General features: G+C 33.7%; 2 protein-coding genes and 1 non-coding gene across 4 annotated transcripts; 2 read left to right on the top strand and 1 right to left on the bottom strand.

The window, feature by feature from the left end:
- The first annotated feature begins 3,314 nt into the window (after positions 1 to 3,314).
- Positions 3,315 to 4,854, top strand: LOC111788810 (uncharacterized). The gene is made up of 2 exons (XM_023669328.2): positions 3,315 to 3,970; positions 4,217 to 4,854. The coding sequence occupies exons 1-2, from the start codon at positions 3,560 to 3,562 to the stop codon at positions 4,679 to 4,681; spliced, it is 876 nt and encodes a 291-aa protein (XP_023525096.1). The 5' UTR covers positions 3,315 to 3,559; the 3' UTR covers positions 4,682 to 4,854.
- Positions 4,855 to 6,406: 1,552 nt separating this feature from the next.
- Positions 6,407 to 6,478, top strand: TRNAQ-CUG (transfer RNA glutamine (anticodon CUG)). Its single transcript has one exon. It is a non-coding gene; the product is annotated as a tRNA-Gln (tRNA).
- Positions 6,479 to 7,253: 775 nt separating this feature from the next.
- CLUB (TRAPP II complex TRAPPC10/CLUB) lies at positions 7,254 to 19,115 on the bottom strand. Of its 2 annotated transcripts, none has more exons than XM_023668175.2 (21): positions 18,847 to 19,115; positions 18,004 to 18,233; positions 17,623 to 17,804; positions 16,960 to 17,143; positions 16,634 to 16,724; positions 16,056 to 16,216; positions 14,428 to 14,517; positions 14,110 to 14,271; positions 13,603 to 13,664; positions 13,330 to 13,420; positions 12,595 to 12,755; positions 12,270 to 12,477; positions 11,144 to 11,689; positions 10,837 to 11,049; positions 10,125 to 10,488; positions 9,932 to 10,022; positions 9,739 to 9,823; positions 8,695 to 8,866; positions 8,161 to 8,459; positions 7,888 to 7,981; positions 7,254 to 7,768 (listed from the first exon to the last, which is right to left on the bottom strand). In XM_023668175.2, the coding sequence occupies exons 1-21, from the start codon at positions 18,908 to 18,910 to the stop codon at positions 7,593 to 7,595; spliced, it is 3,726 nt and encodes a 1,241-aa protein (XP_023523943.2). In that variant the 5' UTR covers positions 18,911 to 19,115; the 3' UTR covers positions 7,254 to 7,592. The 2 variants fall into 2 exon arrangements, with proteins under 2 accessions (XP_023523943.2, XP_023523942.2); XM_023668174.2 differs by having other exon boundaries at positions 8,677 to 8,866; positions 18,847 to 19,114.
- Positions 19,116 to 20,628: the final 1,513 nt, after the last annotated feature.

The raw sequence follows: 20,628 nt of genomic DNA, 5'->3' as shown, positions 1-20,628 counted from the left end.
TTTAAAAGTTCAAGGATATATTTGAAACAAAAAGATCGATGGTTTCAATCTAAAACAAATCGTAATTCATAATTCATAATTAATATGCAAATATCATATTTGAATTTGAATTTCTTATCGCAAAAGCGATGAACTAGAAAAAGAATATCAAAACCGTTTATATCTATAACTCTACTCGTTAGTAAAAAAGGAAAATTTTTAATTTACAAAATTCTTCATTCTTAGGTACATTATGCAAATTCGATATTAGCTACAAATAAATATAACTTAGTCCCAACGCTCACGCAAACTACCAAATTTTGATCTAATTCATAAAGTTTAGTATAAAAATATATATAAAGTTTGAAAATTTTATTAAAATTCAAGCTTATTATTATTATTATTATTATTATTATTATTATTTGGAGGATCAAAGTTTAATTTAAAATTTAAAGTTTAAGAAAAAAAAAAAAAAAAAGACGTGGGGAGTCGGTGTTTTTTTAATGGGTCCACGAAAGGATAGAACCGGAAGGATCCGGTTGGTCGCTTTCCCGAATTTTGCGGGCCCACTTTCTTTCTCTTTGCTTTGACCAATGCTACTAACACTGGGACCCACACGTTGTTCGTGTAAACAAATACTTTTTATTCTTTCAACCTCCCTGCTGTATTCCATTTCTTTTTTTCTTTTTTCTTTTTTAAACTATAAATCACCTCATTTTTTAAATTTTAATTTATATTTTAAATTTTATATTCCAGAACCCGACCAATCTAATTATTAAGTCAATGTAACTAACTTGAAAATAAGGTTACAATCCTATCCAACCATACCATGTTTTTTAAGATTATTACGAATATTAAGAATATCTGACTTTTATTATTGATGTCAGTGATATGTCGTAACTTGTGGAGGTCAAAATAATTTAAGAAAAAATAACCCAACAAAAATCCTGTCGAAAAACTATATTGAGTTGCTCAAGTCACCAATCTAGCCAATCGAAAATTTTAGGTTAGTGTACAAGATTTTCTAACCCGACTCAATCCAACTCGTGTAGACTCGCATCTAATATTTAGCCTGTCTTCTTTGACTTATTCAATATTTTTTTTTATATATATATTTAATAGCCCATTACACAAAAATTTGAAAGCTCAGGTATTATATGGTATGTAATATATCAGTTGATTTTAAAAAATAAAATATTCATGAATACAAATATTAGATAAGTTCAATTAAATTTATTTTATTTGTGGGAAACACTTTAGTTACCATTTAAATAGAAAATGTGCCAGTAATTAATAGCTTGATACAGTTAATTTGTAGTAAAGTTTGAGAAAATCATAAAGATTAGTTATAATTAAACTAACCAAATTTTAATTTACATTTTTTTTTTGTAAACTTATAATTATATCAATTTAACCTCTCGTTTTAAATAATATAATTTTTACCCAATATAAACAAGTTTTTTTTTTTATAAATATAATATTAAATTATTTTTTTTTTGGTTATATTAATGATCGAACTTCTTAAAATAAAATAAAAATGAATCGATTTAATTTCACACCATTGATTAAATTTTAAAGTTTAAAATGATTTTGATTTGATTGATTAAGTAACTTGGTTAACCGTTACAAATGGAATGGACAGTTCTACCCTCGATGGAATAGAGATATTCTTTAAATGGCAACAAAAATAATAATTAACATATTTGACATAATTTTTTAACCATTTCAAAATTGAAATTAAACGTTTAGTATAATATAGAAACAAAAAATAAAACACAGAGACTTTATTTTGATTGAAAAACAAGTAGAAAAACGTTTTATTTGGAGCTCTCGAACAAAAAGTTCAAAATTAAAAGATTCAAGTAGAAGCTAAACTCGAGACCCAGTGACTAAAAGTAACATTCATGGTTGTTGATAAAAAGAACGACATGAATAATCGGTGGAGCAATGAAATTACGAAAATAACCCTGAAAACTAAGTGAGGGGTATAATGGTGAAAAGGATTGCTTAAAGAAGCAAAAAAACAAAAGAAAAAGAAACATTTGACTTAGAGAATGATGACAAAGGAGTAATAAGGTAAGGCATGCAAATGAAATTAGAGTTAAAAATTATTTAAATAACCAATAAATTAAATTAAAAAAAAAAAAAAAAAAACTCAAAAGATATATATTTTAAAAATATATGAATCTCGATCATAATATAAATATATTGAAATAAAGTTTTAATTCTATATTTTAATATTTAACCATTTATATTTATTCTAATTTTAGGTTTCTTAAATTATTATTTGAGTGAATTTTGTAGGTATGAAATCCAAGTCCTAAAAATGCAGCTATTTTATTTATTTACCTAATGAACAAAATGTCCACGTTGTCAAATTAATTTTTGATTTTATTACATAAAATATTAAATAAGGCATTTCAAATTATTATTATTATTTTTAAACGAATTAAAACAATCAAAATAAAGTCTAATTGTCAAGACTTAATAATTATTATTTTTAAAACATCATACCTAATTAAATTTGAAAAAAGAGTAAAAAGAAAAAAAATCATTGTTGGATTGTTTTTTTTTTCTTTTCAAAATCTTGTAATCTAAGTAATTATGTGCATTATTTGTGTTGTACAATGAAATTGATTTGATATCTCAAATTTCATTACATTAATTTTATTATAATTTTTTTAAAATTAAACAAGTTTTAGTTTTATGCGTGTAATGGTCAAAGCTTACCGCTAGCAAATATTGTCTTATTTGACTTTTCCTAAAAATAAAATGTTTACTATGAGAAGTCTGTGCACCATTCTAACTGATACAGGATCTCGCGGCCCAATGTCCTAGGTAACACCTTACAACTCCAAATCCACTGTTAGTAGATATTGTCTACTTTAGTCTGTTATATATAACTGTCAGTCTCATAATTTTAAAATACATATATTAAAAAGAGATTTTCACACGTTTAAACAAAAAAAAAAATAAATAAATAAAAAAAGAGATAAGTATTAGATTATTATATGAATTATTCATTTTTTTTTCTTTTTTTAAAGGTTGGTTGGAGAACAATTTACAAAAATTAAAAAAAAAAAAAAACAAATTGACTTAATAGAAAAAACAAATACCAAAATTTGCGAGCCGTCCGATCAGAATTGTTTTACATTAAAATTCGAACCGAAATTTACATTTTTTAAAAATTTTAATTAATTTTGTCCCCATGCACCAACAAACTCCTTCAGTTTCCAAATTTAAATTCCCCTCTCACCGGCTAAGCCAGTCACCAGTCACCCTCACCACTTTAAGACTCATCTCACTCCCAAACTGCGCACATCCCAAAATCCCCCCCTCCTTCCTCTGCCCTTTTCTTTCTTCAACCCATTTTCTTACTTTAACCCAAAACCGCGTCGATTTCTTCTTCCCCGCTTGATTCTATGCTGCTCTTCAATTCTTCCATTTTCTGATTGATATGATATGGTATGATCTGATCTGATCTGAGGAAATTTAGGGTTTCTGAAATGCGGTTTTCGAATCCAGAATTCTGAATCCTGTTCTAGGTCGATTTTGTTTTTGGTGAGTTTTGGAGGAAAAAATGGGTAAAATGATGAACAGTTCGAGTAGAGATTGGACTCAGATCTATGCGATCTATGGAGTGGATCAATGGCAGACTATAATGTTTCTTCTTCTTCATGCTGTTTTCTTCACTGCTCTTTCCATTTTTTACCTCTCTTACTTCGAATCCATCTGTTCTTTCTTCGAGTTTCTCTTCTCCGGCGGTTCCGCTCGTTTCGCCGCCGGATTCACCGGCTGCGTCACCGCTATCTCCGCCTTCTGCCTCTTCTTCGCCGCCGCTAACATGATATACTCCTCTCTCCCTCTCCACTACGAAATGGCACTCCGGATGGTGAACGCTGTTGCCGATTGGTCAACCGTGAAGCACGCCCTGGACCTCGGCTGCGGCCGCGGCATTCTCCTCAACGCCGTCGCCACTCAACTAAAAAAGGTAAAAAATTAATTACCGCTCGACTCAAAAGTTAGTTGTATAGACAGTTTAGGGTGAATTTAATGTTGCCTATTTAATTTTCTATTAACTCCCTTTTATTTATGAGTTTTCAAATGAAATCAAGAGAAAAATATAAGATTATGGATATTAATGTGACACAAAATAAAATAATAGATATTTCTTCTGATATTATATTAAATTCAAAACCTTAATATAATGGAAATTCCGATTTAATATTCTTACCAGGCGGGAAGTTCGGGTCGGGTCGTGGGTTTGGACCGAAGCAAACGGACGACACTCTCCACCCTCCGAACGGCGAAGATGGAGGGCGTCGGAGAGTACGTCACGTGCCGGGAGGGTGATGTGAGGCGGCTGCCGTTCGGGGACAACTACTTCGACGTGGTGGTTTCCGGTGTGTTCGTGCACACAGTCGGGAAGGAGCACGGGCCGCGCACGGCGGAGGCGGCGGCAGAGCGGATGCGAGTGGTCGGAGAATTGGTGAGGGTGTTGAAGCCAGGTGGGACCGGGGTGGTGTGGGACCTACTGCACGTTCCAGAGTACGTGCGGAGGTTGCAAGAATTGAAGATGGAAGATATAAGCGTCTCAGAGGGTGTAACGGCGTTTATGGTCAGCAGCCACATTGTATCATTTACCAAGCCACGTCATCACTTTGTGGGGTCTGGAGAGGTCCGGTTGGACTGGAGATGCTGACGTGGCAGCGACTTATTGCCCATGTCAGCTTTTGTTAATTAGAGTTTTAATTATAAAAAAAAAATAATAATGAAATAGGATGCAGTAATTTGGGTAGGCGAAGCAGACCCAGATGGTTCAATGAATATATATATATATACATTGAAATAAAATTTAATTATATGATTTTTTTTTATTTTCCATGGAGTTTTTAACAGTTTTTTTTAATAAAAATTAAATTGTTACAAATTGACTGAATTATTAAATTAAATCGTTTTGGGTATTGATATTTAAGAGAAAAAAAAAAGGGTGAAGTAAATGGTGAATTAAACACAACTAAAATGTAAAGCATAAATAAAGAAAATAATAAATAGGAAGGGAATATAGGTGGAAAGAAGTTGATATTTATAGAAATAAATAAATAAATAAATAAATAAATAAATTTATTTATTTATTTATAATAAATGTGGGGGAGAGTTGGGGGGATATTGTAAAATCACTATCCTATAATTTTAATGGGGAAATATATATTGGTGGGAAATGAGTGGGGCCATTTAATTCAATTTCCATCCATATATTATTATTGATTTTCTTCCTTTTTTTTTTAATAATAAAAATAATAAGTGAAGATAATACGAAATTTTTTTTTTTTATTTCCATATGAGAATAATAAATTTAGGAATTATAAGGGAAATTTCTAAGAATTGGTGCATGTAAATTTTTAAACACAAAGGTTTAATATACATTTTTACTATTTAAAAAAAATAATATTGTATTTTCATTTTTAGTTTTGATATTTTTTTTAATTGGAAAGATAGATAAATAACATTAAATTACAAATTTAGTCGTTGAATTTTTATTATCTAATAAATTTTTAAATTTGAAACAAAAACATTAAATATAATAAGGAAATATTAGCATAAAAATAAAATTAAAAGTTTAGAATTTTATTAAATATTGTCTAAATTTCACCCACTTACCAAAAATAAAATTAATTAAATTTATTGGACACATTTTTTTATTTTAAAATTTAGAAAGATAATATTTTGAGTAGGTAACTTTATTCTTGTTTTCGTTTTCTCTTCGAAAATGGAAGGGAACATAATGATCCGTTCAAATTTGGATTTTATGATTTTTGAATAAAAATGTTAATTATAACACTATGATTTAAATCAAGACATGAAATCTATGTTCGATATTTGATAGTGCCAACATTCTCATGCATACGGCCACATTCTCATACATCCTCCTTAACATAATTGGAGCATTACATTAATTCTATTGGTGATGCAGTTTTGACATTTAATGTTCCGTGGTAACATCCCTATTGATTTAACGTTTTAAACTTTTGTTTTCCCTTCGCCCTTCTTATTGTTACTTTCTTTGGCTTACAATAGGAAAAAAAAGACTCGTTTTTCTTCTAGAATGTTTTTTTTTTTTTTTTTGCTAGATATGTCATGTTCATCATATTTAAACCTATCTTTTAGGTTGGTGTTTTGTTTTAGGTTATAACTTTTCGTTCTTATTAAATTGACTTAAAAAGATGATCAAATCGAGTAACTTTTTAATTATACGGGTGAAAATCGAATATAAATAGTTTTGTTTGAAGACTAGTAGGGAAAATAAGTAAGACAATTATTGTAAATACTAAATGATCTTTGTTTTTTTTTTCATTAAAAAATAAATAAATATTCATTGACTGTTTTTTACGAATTTTATTTAAAATATAAAACCTCTAAACAAAAAGGTCCTATGGTCTAGTGGTTAGGACATTGGACTCTGAATCCAGTAACCCGAGTTCAAATCTCGGTAGGACCTTTTCTTTTCTAATTTTTCCTCGATTTTATTTTGGTTACTATATTTTTAATTTTCCCCCTATTTTATTTTGGTTACTATATTTTAATGTAATTAATAGCATGAGCTACATGGAAATTCAAAGACGAAGGGTTTGAAGCTACCCATTATTTTTTTTTTCTCATATAAATTTGGTCCATTTTGAGAAACAATAAATACTCTATGGTTCTTAAATTTTTTTTATAAAAATAAAAATTTATTAAACTAAAAGTAGGGACTAAATTATAGCCTTTTTTTCAAATTATGATAGCCAAATTTATAATTTAACGTTTTATTTTTAATTCTTATTAGGGGTGGGTGAAAAAGAAATAAATTGTGTGCACAACCCTATATTTTTAATTAATATATACACAAATCTACTTTGAAAAATGTCGGCTTGGAAAATAGGTTTGACCTATTAAATTATTGCAAAACAATTTAAAAAAAAAAAATCTAAATATGTTTTTAGATTGTTTTTTATAAAAAATTACAAAAAAAAAAAATCTTAAAAAAAAGACATTATGGGAGGACAACATGCAAGAAAACTACATATATTTTTTTTTTTTTGGAAAAACTATAGTATATATTATATAGTTTAATTTTCATGAAAATATCTTATAAATCTGTAATGAAAAACTAAAACTATATAGTTATGAACAGACCACAAGGCGTATCAAAAGTATAAATGCACAGTACACTCACATAGTATAAGGCAAAATTAGTCCAATGAGAATTTGAGCTTGCTCAAATGAACCACCCATAAACAAACACAAATTCACATTTCTTTTCTAAAAAAGATGTTTCTGTAATTGGACTCTATATTCGTAGGACGCGTCGTTACACTAAGACGTTCTGTACATTGGCGAGGCTTGTCGAACTTTAACTGCTAAAACTACCAAAGTAACTAACCCGCAAGAATCAGACTCATTGGATGACCAAAAATGTTTGACCTGAGGGAAGGAGGGAGGAAAGAGATTCAAGAGTAACACCTAGTTTGAATCTTTACAAATCTAATTTACGATAGAAAGGAATACTTTTTCGAGATTTCGGAGTGGATAACTATAACCACCGAAGACAATAAAACACGTGCCAAGAACAATCACGCTGGAATACAGAATGAGGAGCTGAGTGCTGGTGGTAAAACACAAACCAGGTGTGGAGCAGCAGGATTGAAACTTATGTTCGCCTCGTCAATATTTGGCAAACCGAGTTTAGGTGGGCGAACGTAACCAGCCACCAGTGGCATGCATAGTATTGAGATCACCATTCTTGACCCTATCATTGGAAAAGCATTATCAAAATGACAGCAGAATTAGAACCTAACGATCTCTTTCTTCTCTCTAAGTCACCTATCACCATCAGTTTCTTGTGTGTGATAAAAAGGGTAAACAAACCTTGCTTGGGAGAGAGTGAAACATATCCTCTTTTCCTACCGGCAATCATCCAATTTTCGGACTTAGCATCGATTTCGTACAACACATCATCAAGCTGCACAAGCAATGAACGTCACATAGCATCATTGAAACAGAAATGCATGGATTTAAGGCATTTTCTCATAAGTTTTCCAACAATCATGGATTTAAAAATCAGAAAACAGCGTCAATGCAAGAACTTGTTTCCATAACACTCAACTTTATCCATGGAGTTGAGGATAATCCATGACTTACATTGCATTTGGAATTCTCATTCTCTGGTAAAGTATTTAGCCTTTCAATCCTCCATTTCATTGTAATAAGCTGTCCGACTCTTAGGCCGTCGGAAGGAAGAGGAAGAAAACCAACAGCCAGGCAAGGATCAAGTACTGGCCTTTGCAAAACTAGAGCGCTCTTGAACAGCAAGTCCTGTTTAGCATCTTCAGTTCCAGTTAATTCTATAGCAACAGGCGGGTGTGCCCCAAGCGTTCTATCCCCAGAGATCCCATATCTAATATTTAATATGCTTTCAGGACTTGTCACTGCATCTTCATCTGCAAGTGAAGATTAATTATGGAGCTTAAGACTTCACGCATTTCTAATTCTTACAAACTAAAAATTAATTGGCACTATCGTGGAATGCGTGTGACGGATATTTTTGGTGTCTAGATATATGGCGTGAGGGTATTAATTAAAACAACACAATTCTTCCTTATTTCAGATGCCTAGATATCAACTATCAATAATAAATTTATTTTTAGTCGTCTTTACCTTCATAATTTGTTTTACCTAAACGTATGCTGAAGAGGATTCCTGCTCTAGAAGATGGGGAAATAACTAATGGGAAGTAGCCCGACAATGGTCTTCCATCGTCATTTCCAGTATGAACAAACCCGTCCTGAAGATCAAGCCAAGCGTCGTATACTGTCAAAGTAGCCTGAACTTCAGAATGTATAATCACCTGAAAGTAACATTGAGCAACACAACATACGGTCATACAGAATTTAGATCATGGCAGAAGTACTCATAAGTCATAAGGAGGAAAATCTGGTTAAAGTTGTGGATATTAGATCACTAAATCTGATTCATAAGATCCTTGATAAAAATTAGGCAAAGACTGAAAAATGTTTTTCCCTCAAATTTCATAAGACCCCAGATTCCGAAGCAGCCTTTGTGAATAATAATAGTTGATTATAAATCCTATTCTCATTCTTGTGCTCATGAAGTTGTAAATGGGTGGGATAGCTTTTTTTTTTTTATTTTTTTTTGGGGGGGGTGGGTGTGATAATAAAGATGTTGTTTACAATCTTTTAAGTTGGAGTTGACATTTCTAAGCAGGAGATTAAAAGTTCGAATCAACCATGGAAGAAAGATGCTGTTTTCTCAAAATAGTAAGCGGCTCTTAGTAACATAAAATAATTAGGAGCACAGAAAATCCCTTGGCACGCTTTTCAGATCACTGACTTTAAAACCAAAATTCTTTTTCCTTCGGAAGACATTTTACTTCAAGCCAAACCCATACAGTCTGGGGATCTCAGGAAATTGGTTTCCATCCAACATCTTCCCGGAGTAACCTTGTTAGATGTACCCTCCTTAGCCATCCCTAGGAACTTTTTGGTCAAAATTTTCAGTTTAAGTGGACCTAGTGATGGACATTGGTGTTATATAACCTTCTAGATTTTGTTTAGGTCCCAAATCCAAAACGAGTTTGGACCTACGGCTTGAAACCGATCACGCCCAACTGAACCAAAAATGATGTGTTCTCAATAAACTTGCATCCGACATTAAAAAAATTAAGTGCAAAATTGTAAGCTCAAAAAGGGAACACAGTACCTGTAGAAGCAAATTGCCATCGTTGCATTTATCAGCACTGCGTGTGCTCACATGAAAAGGGTCAGTGAAATGCACAGCTAGAGTCCTGGATATAAGGCATGGTCGTAATAGATAAGAAAGATATAAAAAGAAAGTAAAAATTCAAACAACAAGTTGGAGGATTCTGGAATTGTAAACTGGCACATAAATATACTTCTCGAACGTCTGGTTGTGAAAAGCTCCAAATTCGATTTTCAGTGCTATTGTTCTCATTCCATCCACAATACTCTGTCTCTGAGAAGCGACTGCACATAAAAGACAAAATATCATATACTTGGAAGCCTAATCACAAAACCTATGAAATTTTCAGTGACACATAATTTTTGCATCATCTATTCATTTATAACCTGTGGTTGTTCCTCTTGCAAGCCTCTCATTGATAGCATGAATTGGTATCCACAAAATAGATGTCTCATTACTTGCCCAATCTGGGAACTCAATTCTACCATCACTGAGGCACAATCGTTCAAAATTCTTAGTTTCAACGGTGTGTGCCATGTCAACTGAACTTTTCAAGTCAACATAGGTCTCCATCTCAATTTCACGACATTCTACAATCTTCAAACCGGGACCAGTATCAACATGTAAGATTGCTCCTTTAAGGGAGTAATTGATGGGCCGAACAATGATTCCAACCCACTGAGGTTCATTTACGAGTAGAGGCGATGAAATCGCAGCTATAAGATCAACTAATGGCCTTGGCTTGAAAACCTAAAAAATAAAACAAAGCGCTTTCAATGTTCGAATATACATACACCATAGTGGGGGGACAAAGAAAGTATAGTCTAGTCACTTTCCCTATAAAAGGAAAATTCTAGAGGTTACTGCCGGATAACTTACAACAACTTACTCGCATATATGATAAAGATCAAGCGTGGAGAGTTCAACAAAAGATGAATGCATGGAAATTAAATTAGAAAAAGCGAAGTAGGAGCAGATAAACAAAGACAAGTTCTCCCTCCAATGGAAAATCCCTAATACATAACTTTAAAGGGGAAAACTGCAATTAAATTATAAATTAGATTGGTCATCTTCTAAGCATAACTTGACATTCATTACCTTCAAGATAGGTCTAGTTGGTTTCTCATAACTCATAAAATCATCGCTGTCAGCAGGATCACCCTTGGAAAAACTATGAGATCGGAATCTCAGCTTCCCAATCTGGCCAGTAATAACCCCTAAAACATAAGAACCTGGTTTCTGAGGAGGCAAAGCAAGGGTAATAATATTACGACCAGGTTGTAGCACAGTTTCCGTGGAGCTCCTTATCGGCTGAAATACCAGGTCAGAAAGATGAGTTACTCCAAAGGTTGATGCCAAATGAATCTCAATGATATGTTGATAAGCAAGTATTAAACAAGCATACCTTAACACCTTCGTCCGCACTGTATGTGGCCATCAAGGTAAGGCTCAATGAATCAAGAGTTATATCATCTGGAAAGCCACTCCAAACAGTAATAGACAGAGTTCCAGGATCACCATCGCATAATTCTAGGGGGGGTCCGGGATTTCCAGAAAATGTAATTAATGATGAAACATCCAGGGGTACAGGGTCCTTCATCTCACTGTGTGCGAGGCGTACCACTTCTGATTGAAAAGCTTGGCGATCTTTTGTCAAAAATAAGCCTTTATCTAATGATAGCAATCTCACACAAGATGAGAGGTAGCCAGCATCGTCATTAAGTTTCTTTTGACATTCTGCCAAATTTGGAAGAACTTCAGCCAATAGATCCTGCCATCCTTCACCAGAAAAAAGGGCACAAACCTTCTCGTACGACTTTGCTGCCACATCGAAGTTACCATGTCTAAAGCTGACAGCAGCTATTTCACCATCAAGAACAACTCCATGTCTTTTCCACCAGGACCGATAATAATTTTCCGCAGCACCCTTAGTTAGCTCCAGATACTTTTTCTGAAAGCACAAAAACAGATTTGATGAAAATTGGAAAATGCAACCCCTACATAAATACAGGGAGATCATGGCCACAGATTCAACAACCAAGAGATCAAATTCTATTTAGTAGCAAAGAAAACAGAGCCATAATGAAACCCTGAGATGGATATATCCTTAAGCATAAACAACTTATGAACTTTGAAATGCTGAGTTAAAGAGGCTTCAAATAGCCATTATGATACACTCAATTTATATTTGTTCCCTAAAGAACATAATGCTGACAGAAACCATATTTTCTAATAAACACTAGGACACAAACACATTCATTGAAATATACATTTGAAAGTTTCCACGCAAAAAGATTGGTTTAGTTAATAATATTACATTTGAATCAGAATGTAGAAGTAAAAAAACTATATGTAAAATATGCCATATTACAAGAAGTTGACAGCATTACTTGCATATTTCTGATGATGCAATGCCTTTGCAACTCACGACTTGGAAAAAGAAAAGTCTAATAAAAGTGTAAAGCATAGTGCACGATGTGCATCAATACAAGTATGGTAGCCTTTTGTAGGTATTGCTGCCTGTTTTTTACCTCAAATTCCTCCACAGCTGATAAGCACTGCCATAGCTCAGAACTAGTGATTGTTTGCTTCAAAGCATGTTCCGCAGCAACATAAATCTCAGCAAGTCTCATAGGTGGATCAATTGTGTTTTCAAATCCTGGGGAAGAGTAAGTACGTGACATGGAGCTCCCATGTGTTTTATCAGGGGACATCTTTGATGGCACATCTGGACCTGATCTGCCAATATAAACATTAAAAATAAGTAGATAAATATGAATAAGAAATGATCAACATCAGGAGGGAGAAATGACAAAGTATGTGCTTCTAAATATACAATCTTCTATATTATATTACCCATCAATAAAAGTTGGACGATCATACGTTTCAAATGTATTTCCCACAGAAAGAGAAGCTCTCCGACGATTAGCTTCTCGCAAAAGCAAAGAAGGTTCTAGAGGCAGTTGTTTCTTTTGAATACCAAAGTGCTTGACTCGTGGAGTTTCTTGAAGAATAATCTACACAAAAAATTCATTTACATTTTTTATATAGTATAAAATATAATAGAGACAAGTACTTAAATAAAGATTGACATAGCCTCAACAGTTATCAACCAAGAGAAACCACGAAATGAACTACACGGTATCAACCAGAGGAAACAATTGCATGGTCGCAATTATAAGCTTTTAATGAAAAGTGCTTAGCCTATCTCTTCCCCGTAAACCAGATGATTACATCAGTTACTTATAGTTAAACAAACTTTTTCTGCAGAGAAAATATTTTGGGGTTAGAACCTCGAGTACTAAAGAGATGATTGAAACTACATAGCGTTTGATACTAACATTCAATCAATCTGAAACTTTACTAGTCATATAGTCGATTCTCATCACCGAGAGATAAGACAACATGTAAAGACTTCCATGCAGGTAACTTTGAAAAAATGTCTTCTTTGAAATTAAATTAAAGGCTAGAGTCCAGTCATTTGTTTTCCCCAACGTTTGGTCAATCAGTTAAAAACAGAGCACAACTTTCAATACATGAAGACACTCACAAACATCAGCAGTTTTACCATGCCATATATTCACAACTTACCTTTTCCTTTGCCAACACTTCAGATGAAGCATCAGATGGAACCGAAGGCCAAACTGATGGCTTGGGCCATGGTAGCATGCTCAGCCAAGCACTGCTCATAAGAAGTTGAGTTATAAAAATAGAAATTGATTGAATATAAGATGTTGAAAAGATTTTGTCTGGCCGAAACATGACCGAGAAAAATGTGAGGAAAGTAATTTCAATTTACACAGTCAATCTGCTATAATTAGGCAACTGAACATTGATCTTAGAAGTCAATAATGAATCTGGCACCTGTTGACTGGACTTCTCTCTATATATGAACCATATCCAATTAACTCTGCGAGCCTCATGAACTGCCAAAATCATATGACATCGCTTTTAGGTCTACCACATGTTCGAATAATAAAATATGCACAAATTCTCATTTATAGTCTTAGAACCTCCGAGAGAATTGTTAACTATTTGAAACAATCGGTTTTACTAGATCAATGAAATATTTGATCTTTTTCAAATATGAATGTTCTTAACACATTGATCAATAATTAAGACAATAACAATGTTTGAAATGCATTCAATGATGGCAGACATGAGGTAGAAGAAAAGGAGTGGGAAAAAAGACTTTAACTTAACAAAAGAAGAGAAGCAATAGTAATGCTCGCACTTCTTAGATGGTGATAAAACAAAGATAAAACATCACAGCTTGATCCGTGTACTATTACAAGCTAAAACGGATGATACAAATCAGAAAGATATAAGAAAGTCAAACATTCTATTTCTCAGACAAAGAAGAAATTATACCTTCACTCTGCATAATGAATAAAGATCACCCTGTAAGCGGAAGAACTCCTTTTCTGTATCTGGAGTCATGATGCCTTCACTATAATGTGAAGCAATTGCACTGATTAAAGCCAAGCAAGCAGTTGTTACCCAAACTTCACGCATACAGAAAGGTAATATGTTCTGAGAGAAATTTGAGAAAGAGGAAAAAGGTTAAATGAAAAACGTGGAATAAAAATAAAAACGGAAAAGAGATCTCAGCTAGCATCTCTAACTAGATACATAGAGAATATTTCTTATGATACAATGGAAGAAAAAAAAAATATAAATAACAAACACCTCATGTATAGACAGTGCCTTTGAGAAGGCAATTATGAATGTATAACCTCTCGAAGCAACTTCAAAGGGTCGATTCAGCTTGAATAATAGCTGGAAATAAACATATATGTAGGTGAGAAACAGTTCAAATCTGAAAAACAATTTCCTTTAAAACAACCTAAAGAATCAATGAAGAGCGACCAAAAGTAGAATTAGTGATAGATAAAATAACATAGCTACAAAAATGCATATGCGAACTCTTATTTGAGTGAAGATTTCATGTAGCATACAGTAATTTGATTTGTAAGTGTCAAGCAAGTGTTACCATCCAACGGACAACAATAACAGTATTATACAAATACGTTAAATCACCAATCATCCCAAAAGCTTAAAAACATAGATTATAGTAAATTTAATTATATAAATACTCTAAAATTCCCCTCATTTGTGGACTTAAAAATTTCTAGAAGGCCCAACAAGCATAAATCATTATTAATTTGGGAAAAAATTAAATTACAAGGGTTTGAACACGAGAGATTTTCCTCTGATACCAAATCAAATTACCAATCAACCAAAAAGTTTAAGTGGATGGATTACAGTAAATTTGATTATATCAATACTCTAACAAGATTTTGCTTGAACTGACTTGTGCAAGTGTTTAAATGTGTATGTGCGCATGAGAAGGAGATTTCTCAATCAATGATCAAAGAAATAAATCTAATAACACATTCTCTTTTTTTGAGAGGATAACAATTTGAGTGATGAATGAAATAAAAGGAGTTAAAAGCTCCCAAACACCAAAAGGTGAATTACATGAAAGATCTCATATTTGAAACTAAAGAAAGATTATAGATCCTAAAAGGATGTTTATATCTACACAAATAAAGAGTATTAAAAACAACCAAATCCAAGAAACCATTAAAATTGGAAGAACAGTCCCTGAAAATTTTTCCATTCCGCTCACATTCAAGATTTTTGTAAGACAAAAGTACTCAACATTTTATGGTGAAGTTCTTTTTTCATATCTTAAATTAAATCCAAATACTTCTTGATTATCATTTTCCTTCAATAGTTATACATCGAGGTTAGATTTTTCTACATGGCTGGCCAACAAATGAACAAGTTGCAACTAGCGATGGACCTAAGTATACCTCAATGGACTAAGGTACTAGTGACTTTCTTGAAAGGTTAAAAGGTTTAAATCCGTGCCCCACCCATTTGTTTGAACTAATAATAATAATAATAACAAGTAATCCATCCACTACACTTCAGCAACTATCTGAATAATCACTCAAAACAGTAAATGATAAAATCTAAGTATGATAAAAATATAAGAGATAGAATGAGCTAGCCAACATCATTATCTCATCAAAGCATGCGTACTTTCTATAGAGACCAGTGTTTTCCAACTTGAACAACTCACCTTCACCATCTACAGAATACATCTAAGCAGCCAATTATTTTAGTTTTTTTTTAAAAGAGATGCACATTTATTGATAAATGAAAATTTTAAGCAGCCAATTAAGATTAAGAAGAATTGTCAAAGCACAGGAACAAACTTGCAGGCAACTTAGACCAAAATACTATGAGTGGTCTATTTAAATGCAACTGAGCTCTTAATCAGTAACAATAATCCCAGTTATGCGCACCTTTGTTTGACAGGCAAAAAGATATTGTCTAAATTCAAATTCTCGAAATGAGTCATCTTGAACAATCTGTGTCAATGGCTTGCTCCCAGGATCGAGCAACGTTGCTTGGTCGTCACCATGGTCAATTCCACCAAAATCTCTCTTCTTCGTGGTCACGCTCACTACACAATTCAATTAGATTATATCACCAACCACAAATAAACATTGTCATAATCAAGTGCAAATACAGCAATTTTCTTTGACTGGAGAAATGGAAACCAAGTACAAGTACAGCCATTTTCTGAATTAGATTATCACTGCCAAGGAAAGCGGAGTATGCACATGCGTGCATGTGTGAGTAGAAAACAATACTTGCCTTAAACAGAGCCGAGACATACTTGGCAAAAAGAGATGGTATCAAGAGGCAAGGGGATGCATTCATCAGTAAGGGATGAGTATTAATACTTTTTCTTTTTTTCTTTTAATGAAAGGAGAGTACATGCATTTGAATATCAAGAAAAAACCAAAAATGGGGAAAGTTTCTGTACATGGGAAGAAAAGGAAAATAGACATAATCATACAATAAAAATGCATGACACCTGTTTCTAAATAGCAGAGCTCTAGTTCATCATACTCTCGTAATGCATCTTCATGAAGCTGAGCCATCTCAAACATAAATGCCAAGCTTTCCTGGGATACAATAAAGCGTTAACAGATCCAAAAGGTTTGTATGAGAGGAAGGTGAAAATTGCTAAGAATGAATGAGATGATGTGGGTTTAATAAAATGGAAATTTCAGTTACTAAAGAAAAACATTCCTTACTTATATTAAGGGACCATTAAGGTGCCCTAAAGTCAAATACAATTGTAATAACAAAAGTACCATCCAGGAACCTCCATGTGCATGCATAGGGGTAATGACAAACCTTCAAAATAAAGAAATTGCAGAAGTTCCAAACTGGCATCAAGCGTTGTTCACTTAGCTTGCGAATCTCATCTTCATAAAACTGGACACGCCTATCCAGGGTATTTCTCATGGACTCCATTATCTTGGACTCCAGATCCTCCCAAAAATTTGCTTCAGGGCAATGTAGGTCTAATTTACAACACCTGACAGAAGCATAAAAACGTGCTCACCAAGATGCTTTAACCTTCAATTGTGATCTATAAATCTCCAACTTCTCCAATGCATTATCATTTTCATTTCATCTTTGAGGTCCGGTAATAAATGCATAACTCATAAGGTGGTGAATATTTCATAACAACATGGAAAATACTAATGACATTAAAAAAAAAAAAAAAAAAAAAAAAAAAAGGTAAAATCTAAGGAGACGGCATGCTTGAATTGGTTGAGGCCTTAGACTATGCAATGATATAGTAAGATAAATTTGTGACTAAAACGACATGTGGCCAAGTCAGGTATAAATTAAAAGGCTAAAAGGTTTCCAAAGTGCTACTATCTATACATAAAGTCAGCCAAAGATGTACTAACTTTATATCTAATTGACCTTTCAATAAACAGGTGAATACAGGAACCTGTGAGTAATAGCAAATATACTAGTGAAAAAATATAGAAGTACCAGGTTTACCTTTCTCTTTTTTTCGTGCTAAATTCAACTTCAACTTTGCTATACACTCTTTTTGCCTGCTTGGTGGCTTGATCGTTATTTGGGTGAGCTTTAGATACAAATACAATGAACCATTCCCGCTCATCATTTTGGACAATTAGCTTCAAGCGTGGTTTAAGGATAGTCTTAAACTCATCAAGATCCTAGACCAAATGAAAATAAAATTTTAAGTTTAGTTTTAGTGAAAGTAGGAAAAAATGAACAGGAGAATCATCACTTGTCAAATACGGTAGTAATCTCAAACTATTTTAGGAACTGATTAATAAACTAAAAAATCTGTCCAAGTTAGTTATTTTCCAATACCATATAAATGAGATTAAGAACAATGAAACCTTTAGTTACCTCACAGGTGACCAGAACAACAGTTGCATAAGGTTCACGAAACCAAAATAAATACTGCTCTTGAGGGAACCTACTACGGAGCCTTGCATCTGTAGTCAATATGAACTCAGCAGGCAACTTGTCAACTACAACGGGGTTACGTGTCTTATTATTCAAACAAGCTCTTTTGAACGGTAATCTCTCCTCGAATCCATTCTTCACAGTAGGCCATAGGTCACTGACATCTTCAACTGAAAGTAATCAAATGTGATAAGAGTTGCTAAGAACATAGAGCAAGAACAGGGGGGCATCGGAGTATCTATTTATTTCACTATTATAAAGACATTTCAGAATGATTAGGATACAGATCTTCCGAAAAGAGAACTCAAGGGTACAACTACCGTTCAAACACATTGCCAGCAACCAAGTGGAGGACAGGCAAAAATTCACGCAATAAGCATAAAGATAAGAACTTCTAAGCACTTCCCAATCCAATCTGGAAATGATTCTTATCTTAGAACAAAAAAAAAACGGAAGAAAAAAAAAGAAAGTGTGAGTTCTCAAGCAAGGTCCTCAATGTCATACAAAATTTGTTGTAAAGTAATTAAGCACATTAGATACAATACAAGCTTATGAATCGCAAAGCCATGAATCCACAGCTGGAAATTTGAGAATGTGTTATTTAGAATACACTAAAGCAAGCATCTACTATCATTTCTGAAGCTAACCTCCTATTGGGATCGCGCATCAAGCAAGTCCATACTCAATTCTAGTTCAAATCCCTTAGTGCAGATAAACCGGATTAAAGAACTTCATAATCAAACTGAAATTTGGAAGCAGGATGGAGGGGATATTGAGATTCACCTGCAATTACGAGGCGGTCGAAGGAATTCTTGATCGTCTGGAACTGAGCAAGGAAATTAGCCATCCTCAATCTGTGACAAATGATCGCAGATCATAGATCCATGGAGAGCAAGCTCGCCACAGAGAGAGAAAAGAGAGAGACAGAGAGAGAGAGAGAGAGAGACGTTCAGTGAGTATGAATCTAACTGTGGTGAGCACCGTGAAAGGTTAGCTGAGGAGTTTCCCGGCGACCTGGAATCCAGTGCTTCGCGTCCTACACTACGACTTAGGGCAACCAATAAGGGCCATCAGGTCCCCTATCCAATTTCAATAGGTCTCCCCATGATTTTTTCCTTTTTTTTTAATCATTGGCTAAAACAAATGACTTGTAACCATAGAGATAGTATTACTTACTTATATATCTAAGATCTTCTTAATTAGCTAAATGAGATTCCAAAAATTCTCAAGTGAGCTTTAGTTTGGCGATATTCTTAGTCGGCTTGGTCATTTTCTTGACGAATCAAACAAACATCTTCAAAGTTTTTCAGATATTCAAGTGATTTCGTCTTTCAAACTTCGAAATCGATAGAGAATCTCTAGTCTTTTTGTGAGAGCTCGATCTTAATCTTTAAAGAGTCTTTTGAATTTCAAAATTTGAGAATTTTCTCCGCATTTTCTATTGATAAAATGGAGAGCTAACTCTTTTATTTATAAAACTGATAGGTTGAATTGCAAATTTTGATGGTCTAATTTGAACATAGTTTAAATCAATTTAGTCAATATAGTTTTAAAAGTTTTAATTTGGTTGATCATTCCATTAGATCTTACTAATGATTGCTAAATCATGTTTTATAACTAAAAACCACTAATTTTTCTTTGGTTTTACTTTATGTTTAAAGGATTAATGAAGGAGAAATTATCATGAACTCTACACACAGTGTCAAATAGAATTACAAGTAGAAAACGATGGAGCTTTATAAGCTCGTAACAGTTGATCATCACCCAGTCTCACAAACCTGCTCATAGTCTAGTTTTCACAAAGGGGAAGGATCCAAAAGCCTCGATTTTTGGACTATTTGATGAACTAAACCACAAAGAATTGGGAAATTTCACCCCAAGATTATCTAAGAATTTTGTTGAATTTAATGAATCAAAGAATTACCCAGAAATTCAAAATCAAAACAACTAAATTATACAACAATCTTCCTCTTTCCGATCAAGCCATAGACATATTCGAGAGCCGACTGGGAGTTGCTCGGAAATTCAACCACCGGAGAGTGGGTCTCCGGTTGGGCGGCGTCAACGCCCTTCTCAACATCTCTCTTCTGCCCTGAAGCCGCCGGAGCTTATCTCCGGCTGCCGTCACATTACGGCCACCTCTACCCACTCCCCCAAAACTCAAGCTCCTGCAATTCGATCTAAGGCTCCGGCTCCGGCCACCTTCCCTTAAGGCGCCGGCGTGCGACGGCCTGGAAGCAGGCTGCTGTTGGGACTGGAAAATTGTAGGCATTTTTGGAAAGTAGGATCAAAACCCAGATGGAATTTGGTGGAGACGAAGTGGGGGTTTGAATCTTTTAACTGGGTATTTAAGGAAGAAAGATTAAGAACAGGGATGGTTGTGGAGTTGGGGGAGGAATTTTCAAAGAAGTTGAGTAATTGGGTTGACTGGCTGAAGGCTCACTCGGTTTCCTATTCCATACTTAGTCTTTAAGACTCAGCCGTTCTGTATGACCAAAGACTTTCTTGGAAAGGATGCTCCAATCACATTTTGGCACCTTGAAAAGAAAATTCATGGAAGATCTC

This window comes from Cucurbita pepo, chromosome 2, assembly GCF_057944985.1.
Source record: "Cucurbita pepo subsp. pepo isolate OVF chromosome 2, ASM5794498v1, whole genome shotgun sequence".
Classification (NCBI taxonomy): domain Eukaryota; kingdom Viridiplantae; phylum Streptophyta; class Magnoliopsida; order Cucurbitales; family Cucurbitaceae; genus Cucurbita; species Cucurbita pepo.
The sequence above is the reverse complement of the archived record's forward strand: the minus strand, read 5'-3'. Positions and strand labels throughout refer to the sequence as shown.

What these genes read in the sequence shown, in the direction of transcription:
- CLUB (XM_023668174.2), bottom strand. Translation starts at nt 18,910, where the DNA reads ATGGCTAATTTCCTTGCTCAGTTCCAGACGATCAAGAATTCCTTCGAC. An exon ending in TTGTTCTGGTCACCTGTGAG is followed by an intron (nt 17,805 to 18,003) that starts GTAACTAAAGGT and finishes CATTTGGTCTAG; the next exon opens with GATCTTGATGAGTTTAAGAC. An exon ending in CACAACCAGACGTTCGAGAA is followed by an intron (nt 9,824 to 9,931) that starts GTATATTTATGT and finishes CCTTATATCCAG; the next exon opens with GACTCTAGCTGTGCATTTCA.
- LOC111788810 (XM_023669328.2), top strand. Translation starts at nt 3,560, where the DNA reads ATGGGTAAAATGATGAACAGTTCGAGTAGAGATTGGACTCAGATCTAT. An exon ending in TCGCCACTCAACTAAAAAAG is followed by an intron (nt 3,971 to 4,216) that starts GTAAAAAATTAA and finishes TATTCTTACCAG; the next exon opens with GCGGGAAGTTCGGGTCGGGT.